This window comes from Lactuca serriola, chromosome 5, assembly GCF_051521515.1.
Source record: "Lactuca serriola cultivar US96UC23 chromosome 5, Lser_US96UC23_V15, whole genome shotgun sequence".
Taxonomy (NCBI): Eukaryota; Viridiplantae; Streptophyta; class Magnoliopsida; order Asterales; family Asteraceae; genus Lactuca; species Lactuca serriola.
In genome coordinates this window covers 163,656,431-163,667,611 of record NC_136412.1, presented here as the reverse complement: position 1 = coordinate 163,667,611, position 11,181 = coordinate 163,656,431, and the positions used below count along the sequence as shown (strand labels likewise).

The 11,181-nt window shown below is 33.5% G+C and overlaps 1 protein-coding gene across 1 annotated transcript; it reads left to right on the top strand.

Annotated features, from left to right (window-relative positions):
- The first annotated feature begins 2,295 nt into the window (after positions 1-2,295).
- LOC145053213 (auxin-responsive protein IAA14-like) lies at positions 2,296-4,268 on the top strand. Its single transcript, XM_079001208.1, has 5 exons — positions 2,296-2,630; positions 2,976-3,199; positions 3,641-3,776; positions 3,939-4,000; positions 4,085-4,268. The coding sequence occupies exons 1-5, from the start codon at positions 2,422-2,424 to the stop codon at positions 4,120-4,122; spliced, it is 669 nt and encodes a 222-aa protein (XP_078857334.1). The 5' UTR covers positions 2,296-2,421; the 3' UTR covers positions 4,123-4,268.
- The last annotated feature ends 6,913 nt before the right edge of the window (positions 4,269-11,181 follow it).

The window sequence follows — 11,181 nt, the reverse complement described above, 5'->3', positions numbered from 1 at the left end:
GTATTGAGCAAAAAGTATCCATTTTAATGTCCAAATCGGGTAAATTGCAGTAGTTGATTATGCTACAATAACATTTTCCCTATAAAAATGGTGGATGGCCAATGATGTGGCCCACTGCCATGTACGCTTCCTCGATACATCACACTTCAATGTAGGCTCGTTAACTGCATAGTTGTTTAAAATTAACAAAAATGACTTATTTGACAGATAACTTGTAAGTTTAGTGAGCTATTATGCAAAAAATATAGTTCGATGACCAAATCGGATAAATGATAAAATTACGAAATTAGTTTATGTGATTTTCCATTTTCTTTAGATTTTGTCGAACAACTTTTCAATTTGCAAACTACATCCAAACAAATCAAATTTTGATGTGATTTTGCTCATGAACTTGAAAATACTAACTTACCTTTTTGATATTTTTAAACTATTTTTGTTTTTAACATATAGGTTAATTAAACAACAAAATATCACACCCTCTCTCTCTCTCTCTCTTAGAGCATCCACAATGGTGAGTTCAATGAGAGAGTTAAATGAGGTGGCAAGTCCATGTGTCACTCAATGGATGAAACTCAACCATTGTGAGATGTCACCTTGGCATTCAACGGATTTGACGTTCAATGACCATTGAACTCTTCAATGAGAAAAATGAAAGTTTTAATTCTTAAATATTTACTATAAATTGTATTTTGTAACATTCTATTGAACTTCGTAGATTTCAATGCATTGTAGAGAAAAATATAATAGAGTTGTATGGATTATAAAATGATGATATGACAATCCATTGAACTCTATGAAGTTCAATGAATTGTGGATGCCCGCTACACCTTCATCTTCTCATATTTTTATTGTTATCGCCACTGCAACCATCAATATCATCACCTTCTCTCCACATCTTCACCAATCAACCACCATCAAATGAAGTATCATTCTACAAACCACCATCACATCCACAACACCCATGTTCATCATCTTTAATCAGCCTCCATCTTTACTTAAGAGGATAACTAACCATCACCAATCCTTCACCATCATTAAATCATCAAACCTAGAACATCAACCACCATACACCTCCATCATCTCCATCCTAGTTCTAGTTTTGGACAATCTATTTCCTTATATACATGCTCCAACTCTAGACGCTCGGTATTTTTAGTGACACCAAATGAGTTTGAACAGTGGATTTTATACCACTCATTTCTTCGTTCTTATATTTTCCAACACTCTGTAAACATCACAATTCACACCATACATCACAACTAAGAGTATAAAGTCATGGAAGTAGAGAGTAGGAGTGCAATATCAACACTAAAATCCCAAAATAGAGTAAATATCTTTCTTTTTCTCTTCTTCCTCTCTATGTATTATCTTATATTTGCGTCTGTACGTTCTCCAACAGAAACAAGAAGAAAAAAAGTTTACCCCTCATCTTTAAATCGATCTTAGGGTTGGGTGAACCCAAGAAAGTGTACATGAATGGTTTTGATGACGTTATAGAAATTGATCATGAAGAACAAAGAGAATGGAGATAAAACAAATTAACAAGAAGGAGAGATCAAATGGGGGAATCTAATAAAACAGGATTGGTTGATGATAATAATGTGAGTCCTAGTAAGCAATTTGATGTTGTTATACTAGGAGAGAGAGAGAGAGACTTTTTTAATTATTAAAACAATCAAGTAATATTAGAAAAGCAAAAAACAAATAGAAATAACAAAATAGTATTTTTTTTTTTTTTTTTTTTATAAGAAATGACCAAAACCATAACCAAACATGGGTTTTTAGATGGAATCCGTAAGTTGAAAAGTTGTTGTACTAAAACCATAGAAAATGAAAACCGTATGGACTAATTTTTCAATTTTGTTTAATTTCTTTGAAATGAAAGAAAAAACACTTTCATTATTAATTTTATGGTGCTGTAAAAGTATGCCCCTGATCCAAGATCATAATTCCCAAGCATTTCCATGTGTCTGCATATGATCAGTCAAACCCTGTTTCACCATAAAAAACACATAGCTTAAGTGAGGATTTTTTTTTTCTTTTACATTTAGTAATGTTTTTATTTATTTATTAATTTTTTAAGATTTGGAATTTGTATGTTCACTTATTATCTCTACATGTTAACAATAAATATATATTTAGGATTTAGATAATTAGTTTTGATAACCTAAATCATACTTAATATAAAGATCATATATAAATATCTAGACCCTACAAATATATTTTTTAACAAGTATAATAAATACATCGGATTAGTTTTTTATATGAAGGGAGTAATATATAACCACATGAACCTCTACACCACTTCTCTTTGTTCTCATCAAACAATTTTCTCTCTCTTTTATCTCACACCAATTAGAAACAAAGCCATTCGACAACACAATCACCAACAACTAGTGCTGAACAAGTCTTGTTTGAGCCATGATGAACCTAAAGGAGACTGAGCTCTGCCTTGGCTTACCTGGTGGCGGCGGTGGAGGCAGTGGTGGTAACGAGGCGGAGATGTTGAAAACCACTGGAAAACGAGGCTTCTCTGAAACCATTGATCTTAAGCTTAATCTTCAACCAAATGAGTCATTGTCATCTAACGACAACACCTCCACTACAACTCATGTCAAACCACCAACCAAGTAAGTCTTTCATTAATTTACATTCCTTTTTACATTTTTTTGTCTCAAAAAGACTCATAAAACCATATGTGAGATGAACTTTTTTGGCTTCTTTTAAATTCTTCACTGGAATATACTAATATTTAGATTCACAATGGAATTGAACCAACCAAGTAGAGTTTCCTTATGATTTTATGATTTTGTTACCAAAATTCTAACTAATAAGAACTTCCAACGATAATTTAAAGATTCTAATTGTACACTACTTTTTCACTTCCCGTTAATGTATCACATATATATGGCAATTATCTACACGATGACAATTTCTTCCATAAATAATAATGTTTATATGTTAATCAATATTAGAGCACAAGTGGTGGGCTGGCCACCAGTGAGGAACTACCGGAAAAATATAATGGCTCAAAAGAGCAACACAGATGAACCGGAGAAGGTGGCTGCCACCACTGCAACTTTCGTGAAAGTTTCAATGGATGGTGCACCATATCTTCGAAAGGTTGACCTAAAGATGTACACAAGCTACCAAGAACTAGCCGATGCTTTGGCCAAAATGTTTAGTTCCTTCACCATGGGTACGTATATGCTTGTGCAATATTCGCTTCTATATAACTTACCATATTTATGTAGAACCTTTTATTGTATTTATTTATTTAAACAAAAAGATTTCATACAAGTATATTTATAGTAAATGAGTGATCACAAGTCACAATAATGATTAAGCTAACCAATTAGCTAAAGCAAATTAAATATATACAAACCTATATATGTTTAATTATTGACATGATAACTACTGCACTTGGTATGGAAAGTGGATCTTGGAATCATTACAAAGCAAATGGGAATTTTTATACATATATATTTATATCTAAAGTTAACTCTAAGTTGTTTTTTATGATTAAAATTCGACCCACCTCAGCCGGTTTCCATTATATAAACTTTATATGTACGTAGTTGTGATTCAAAATATTATTTTTTACAGTGTCTAATAGTAACGTGATCGATATTTATAATAGGAAATTATGGGAGACAAGGAATGATAGACTTCATGAACGAAAGCAAGTTGATGGATCTGCTGAACAGTTCTGAATATGTTCCCAGTTACGAAGATAAGGATGGTGATTGGATGCTTGTCGGCGATGTTCCATGGCAGTATGTTCTTACCACTCACCCTATAATCTCTTTATATTATTATTATTATTATTATTATTATTATTATTATTATTATTATTATTATTATTACTACTCGTATATATATTTGAGAAACTTAATTATTGTTACAAATTTTTGACTACTCAACAAAATTCCTTGAAGGATGTTTGTGGCTTCATGCAAAAGGCTCCGAATAATGAAAGGATCGGATGCGATTGGGCTTGGTAATAACACTAGAATCGCGACAATTTTAGTCTTATTTTCATCAATATATTTTCTTTATTTATTTGTTTACCATGCATTTTCAGCACCAAGAGCAATGGAGAAATGCAAGAGCAGGTGCTAAAAACAGATCTTATTTCAAGATCTTCATTATTGTGTTTGAATTTCTTTTTTTGGGTTTTCATTTGTTTAAAGTTTGATAGTATATAGACTTCATAAAAAAATTGTGACATTTGTAATCAACAATAAGCAAGGAGTTTGTTTGTTTAATTATGTTTTTCGTTTAATTCGTGGTGGTGTGTAACTAAAGGAAATCTTCTATATTTTGCCCAAATAGGTTTCTTATATAATTATTTGTTCGAACTGTCTACAAGATTAGTAGTAAATAGTTCATAAATAGTTCTTATATAATTTTAGAGAAAAACAGAATTCTTAATATATATATATATATATATATATATATATATATATATATATATATATATATATATATATATATATTCTGATACACAAGATTCTTGATATCTTTTAAATTATAGTTTAATAAAAAATAATTAATTGAATAATTAAGCATGGGATTATATATGGTGGAAGGGAACAAGGGCATGTGCATGTTTCTACTCATGGATATTTGTTTACAATGGATGGATGCATGATCAATTATTGCAGTACATATGATGCATGAATGTGGCATGTTCATGGGTACTTTGGTCACCTTCTTTTGGTATTGCTTGATTTATGATGGTGGGCACATTCACATGCATGTGTTGGCTTGTGAATCTCAATACGTGCTAAACGTCTTCTCTACCAAATCATAGGTGGTTATCGATTGATTTATTTAACGCAAAATACTGTATTTTTCATTTTATATATATTTAGTATTGAATTTTTCTTTTGTTTAACTGTTTTTTATACATTTAGTTTTTATACCCAGTTATTTCAATTAAATCGAAGAAATGACTTAATATGATACTATATTTTTCAGTTTGTTTACATTTTGTTTTTAATGTTTTTAATTTGTTGTAAAATCTTTATTTGTGTAAACATCCAACTGTTATCGGTTTTTTTAGGGTTTTTTCACGACATCTTATGTGGGATAATCACAAATGAGGTGTTTGAAGTTGTTGATGCTTAAGGCCACCGCGAACACGGCTGTTTAGTTGTTTCGATCCTGTGGTTTAGCTTACGTCTCGTGTTTTGAGCATTGTAACATCTTCATAAAATCTTAGATATTAACAATCTTTATATATACACGTTCATATTTGAATCTAGTACATATTTCCTTTAAATTGCTCCCGTTAAAAAGTAGTATATTTCTAGTTATGGTCTATATCCATACATTTTTTTTATGAAAGTATATATGAATGAGTTTTTATGTAGATCGTAATTAGAAGTATATTACTGTTTATCGGAAGTAATCTAAAGAAAAAGTTGTTGTAGACTCAAATACGAACGTGTGGATATGAAGATCATTAAAATCTGAGATCGTATGAATAAGTTACGAAGCTCTTAACACAATACATAATCTAAACCACAATACTAAAGCAACCAAAACACCTGAGGTCGCGGTGGCCATAAGCACCGACAACCTCGAATACCTTACTATTTATTGCCTCATGTAGGATGTTGTGAGAAAACCTAAAGAAATCATAAGAAGTGAATGTGTACAAAAATAACAAGGAGCTACTTTGCAAGAAAAAAATATTAAGGATTAAATGTGTACAAACTGAAAAATATATTACCCTATTAAGTCATTTTCCCGGCCTACGTGGATTAGTCTGTTATAACACTAGTACAAAACATGGCTATATCCATGTAAAAAACCTGTCATTATAGACCTTTTATGTCGAGGTTTTTTTTTTTTTTTTTTTGAAGAAAATGAGAGGAAAGATCGCATCATTGAAGATAAGTTATGCTATCATTCAATTGTGGTGAAGATAACCTATGAAAACCTACTATTATTGCTCAAACCCGTCATAATATGGTAAGGTGTTTTTGAACATATATATATATATATATATATATATATATATATATATATATATATATATCTTCTTTCAAACCGTTATGAGTAGTACATCTATAGTGATGTGCTTTTTCATATTGAGTGATAAATGTTTACTTAAGGTGACCGTTTATAAATATTATCGCGCCATTGTTGACTTTTGGAGACGCAAATGTAATTAATATATAAGGATAAGTTATCTTTTTTTTTTTTTGGAAAGGGAACTTCCCTAACGAGGGTTTCCGGGCCAGCTTTCGCGCACCGACTAATCCCCCGCTGCAAACATGAAGCTTTGCCTCATGCCCTGGAGTCACTGCAGGCGAACCTCCATGGCCACAAGGGCTTAGTAGTGCCAGGATTTGAACATGGGTCAATAGGTTATCCACCATATCTTCCACATGCCTTACCAAGTCAAGGATAAACTAAAAAATAAAAGTTTAAGACCGTAACGCCCTGTCCCGAATCATTTACCATTTAGGTGTGGGTGATGTAATTTAGATGATCTGGGTGTTCGGTTTGTGTTTTAGAGCCAATGACTATTTTGGTAAAGTGTCAGCTCAGACTTTTATGGAAAATTGGATTTTTGTTTGGAAAATTTTAAGGCAAGTATGAGTTGATAAAAGCGGAGAGCTTCTCGTTACCTTTTCATGGATACAAGGATCGTCGAAATCAGACTTATAATGGAAAAGTTATGACCTTCGGAAGAATTTAGGGTTTAAGGATAACCCTAGTACGCGGGGCGTACATAGGGAGTACGTATGGCGTACTAGAAGGAGGTCCAGTACGCGAGGTGTACACTAGCGTACGCTAAGGATTGTCAGCAGGTTGGTCGCAGATCTAAAGCTTCGTATGTTGGGCATACAAGGGTTATGCTTAGCGTACTTGGTGGATAAGAAAACCCTATTTTGGGGTGTTGCACCCTATATATGGTCCTTAAGATCCTAGGGTTGGCCTTTTTACAAGCCTCTATTGCTCCCAAAACCTTAAATCTCAACCCTTAACCTCCATTGTTGTGTCATTGAGCACATGAGAAGACTTTGGTGGTTATTTTTCTCTTTTTGAAGGAAGTAAAGAAGGTTGAAGATGCTTTACTTGGCTTGAAGTTTATAGATCCAAAATCATCACCCTTTTTGCAAGTCTTTTGAGGTATCAAGTTTATACCTTGTCTTCTCCTTGCTTAAATCTCTTCATATTATGATTTGATATGCTTTTGGTTCCTTTTGGGTTGGTTTGATGAGTTAAGTTGTTTGAGGGACTTATTCTTTTAGATGTGGATATATCATGAGATTCTCAAGCTTCAAGGTGCAAGTTTTATGATGTTTATGGTCTCATGCATGTATTAAGTCATCTATTAAGTCCCTTTTAGCTTAAGATCTCTATTAAGCCATGCATGCACGTAAAGTTAGCAACTTTATTTGATAATCCATCCCAAGGAAATAAGATCTATGTTTTGAAGAGAAGTCTTAATGGATTAGGAGCTGAAAATTGGAAGTTGGCTGAATAGGTGAGTATGTTGGGCGTACAAGCCCTAATGTATGTACGCTTAGCATACAACTAAGTACGCCTCGCGTACTCAGCAAGTTGAGTTTTGTTGTTTTGGGATTCAGTTTTGGGCTAGAGTGGGCTTGGTTGTCTTGGGTCGTGTTGGGCCATCAAAATTCCATGGTTGGGCTATTGAGATTTTGTTGGACTCGCTTGGGAGAAGGCCCATGAAAAGGTTTAGGCCCAATTTGGAAAATTGGGCCATATTTGAGCCTTGAGTGTTTATTTGGAATTTGGGCCTTTGGATTGTTGGTTTGGGCGTAGGCTTTGGGCCAAGTTGGGCAAATGGTAAAAAGATCTTTTATACTAATTTGGACACTTAGTGTCGGAAGGGATCCGATTATTGATGGATGATTATTTTGGTGATTGATATCGTGGGGATCTTAGCGGGGCAACAACCAGAGATTCTTTCTGGGAGATTCGGTAGTGCTATGTGAGTTTTCTCACAGTGTTTAGCGAGTCGAAGGCACCAATGCCGGCCCATGGTTTGTTATGTAGTGTTCTGCATGTTTGCGTGACTCTTGCATGTGTATGTGCTTGTATTCTTACTGGGCGGGGCCCGATGGTTATTCTATATGCTAGTATCTGGTTATGCGTATATGATTTGTGTGTGGGCGGGGCCCGTTTTGCGAGTTTAGGAGGGGACCATTATACAGAGTGGGCGGGGCCCGATGACTTTATGGTATGCTATTATCTTTGTGATTTTTACATGTATTTGTATGTTTATATGATTATGTGTTTTATATGTTTACAGGGCGGGGCCTGATGACTTTTAGATGTATACCGAGAGGGGCTTGATGCCAGGCGGGGCCCATTTTTTGTTTATTTGGGTATGTATGGTATGTGGTATTCTGGGGAACTCACTAAGCTTTGTGCTTACAGTTTCAGTTTATGTTTCAGGTGCTTCTGTTTTCAAAGGGAATAGTTTGGGATGATTGCAACGCACACACCACCTCATTTCGCGTTTTCTTGATTTACTCTGATGTGATTTGATGTTTGATAAATTTGTTTGATTTAGATTTCTATGATGATGTTTTAGGGATATTGGTTTTATTAACTTAAAAATAAAATTTTCGAGTCTTTTTTTGGTATGTTACAAAGACGTCACAAAAAATTATATATACTAACATGCTATTTCTCTTATTATGATTATTGATCACTTTTCATGACATATTTAACATTATATCATGAATATTGTGAATGTTACTCACTCACAAGCAATTAAAAGGTGAGCTTAAAATACTTATAGTGATTTGTTTTTTTCATATAGAGTGATTAATCTTTACTTACGATGACCATTTATAAATATTATCGCGGCCATTGTTGATTTTTGGAGACACAAATGTAATTAAGTTATAAGGATAAGTTATCTTTCCTAACATGTTTAATCATTTATTATTACTGTTGTTTACATACACCGACAAATAAAAGTTAAAGACATCACCCAAAATGATTTATACTAACATGTTATTTCTCTTATTATGATTATAGACCACTTTTAGTGACATGTTTAATATTATATGATGAATATTGTTAAGGTTTACTCACTTATAAGAAATTAAACGGTGGGCATAAAATACTTATAGCGATTTGCATTTTCATATAGAGTGATTAATGTGTACTTATGGTAATTGTCCGTAAATATTATCGTGGCCATTAACTTTTAGAGACACAAATGAAATTAAACCTATTGTTTTGAGTAGTCGAAAGCTATGTCTTTAGGTTTCACGTTTGTAAATAGCAAAAGTTTCTGTACTTTTGTTATCTTATCTATTTACATGGAATTATATAGTTTCATAGTATATAAACTAGTCGTTGTAGTTTTTGGTCTGAGATGTACCCTATAAATAGAGTAAGTATTGTAAGTCCCAAAACAATTAGATAGTGATTCAAGAACAAACAAATAACTCCCAATGTACAAGATTTATTAGAAGAAATCGTCTAGTACACCAAGAACTTCTTAACAGCCGAAAACAATAATGATCAACAACTCTGATTCTTAAACTGCTGAAAAGCTATTTATACAAACCCAATACAAAGCCTTAACATGACCAAGCCCAAGCTGGCCGAAATCACTACTAAGCCCACTGAAATCACATGGTGATTTCGGTCCAAACACCACCGTAAACATGGTGTTTTCAGTCCTAGATCGAGAACTCTAACAGCTATGAAAAGTAAAGTATAAAGCACAAATCATGTCCTAACAATCCCGCCCTTGGTTTATAACTTTCTTTTCTTTTCAATCTTCTCTTTTTTCTTGAATTTCAGCATTTATCTTCGATTTCTTCACAACTTGAAGACGAACATATGAATTTCTACATGAATGACGTTATCTTCAATAGTTGGACTTCCTTTGAAAAATTTGCCTTTCAACGCATGTTGGGTATAGAGGCTTCTTGAGGAGGCTTCAATGCAATTTGTCACATAACTTCAAATACAGCTTCACCTTGTTTCTGGGGTTGAAAGCTTGAGTGTTGAATAAAACTCTTCACTTCTAGTTCCTTCAAATGGATTTTCTTTAACAATCATAGATGTGTCTTGAAAAGTAACCATGACTAAAAATTCCCTGTGGATCATAGAGTCATAAAGACCCTTCTCACCACAGTTGTTCAAGGACCCAGCCTTGGCTCAGAAGGAGACTACTCGCAGTATCTGTGTGAACAGGGAGGAATGCACTGCGATTTGTTGAGTATCGGAGAACTACTCGTGGCTATTTTATATGTTAGCCCCTGCATATCCTAGATCAAAGATCTCAATACAGTTTTTCAAGTTAACAAGTTTACTTGGCCCTTGACGAGATGTTCAATGGTTTTTGAATCTCAGCTGAGTGTACCATTCTAGTTCCAATGAGATTTAATTAGGAAAAACTCACAGAACCATCCTATGACAAAAATATCCAAAGATATATTTCCACAGTTTAGCATGACACGAGGTCAAGGCCCTTTGGTGGGACGTTCAACGATATTCACGTTTTGCGAGGTGCATCACCCTAGTGCCAACACCGTTAATTCCTTACCTGTGAAGAATGTATCTGGGAATACATTTTGAGTCTCCGCAGTTTTGCATGACAAAGAGATTGTCAAGACCCTAGGCGGGATGTTCAGCGATATATATTTCCCGGTTGGGTGATTCGCCCTGCTGCAATGATAGTTCTTAGGTAAAAATAATTGACAAGACCAATTTTGACAATTTGTACAGTTCCAGACTTTCAATTCCTTAAATACGACAATTCTTAGAAAGATGCTGCCTAACTGACAGTTTGTACCGTTTCAAGCCTTCAATTCCTTGTGAAAGTAGTGTGAAGTGTAATGACCCTCAATTCCATTCCAAGTTTCTTCTTCTTGCTCAGAAAATTCAGATATAGTCTCCTTGAGTCTCTTCTTCTTATGAATTCGCGGTTTAAGACAAACGAAATTTTGAGATAAAAATAAATATAAAAATAAACTTAGCACATAATAAAATGAATACGAATAAAAATAAAATTAAAATACGCTCAAAAAAATATTTTTTGAATTTTTATTTTTCTGAAAAAGAAATAAAAACATAAATAAACATATTTTTGGATTTTTTTAATTTGTTTTTCTGAATATTATGATTTTTGTTGGTTTTAATTCTCCCCCTAACTTTGTGCATATA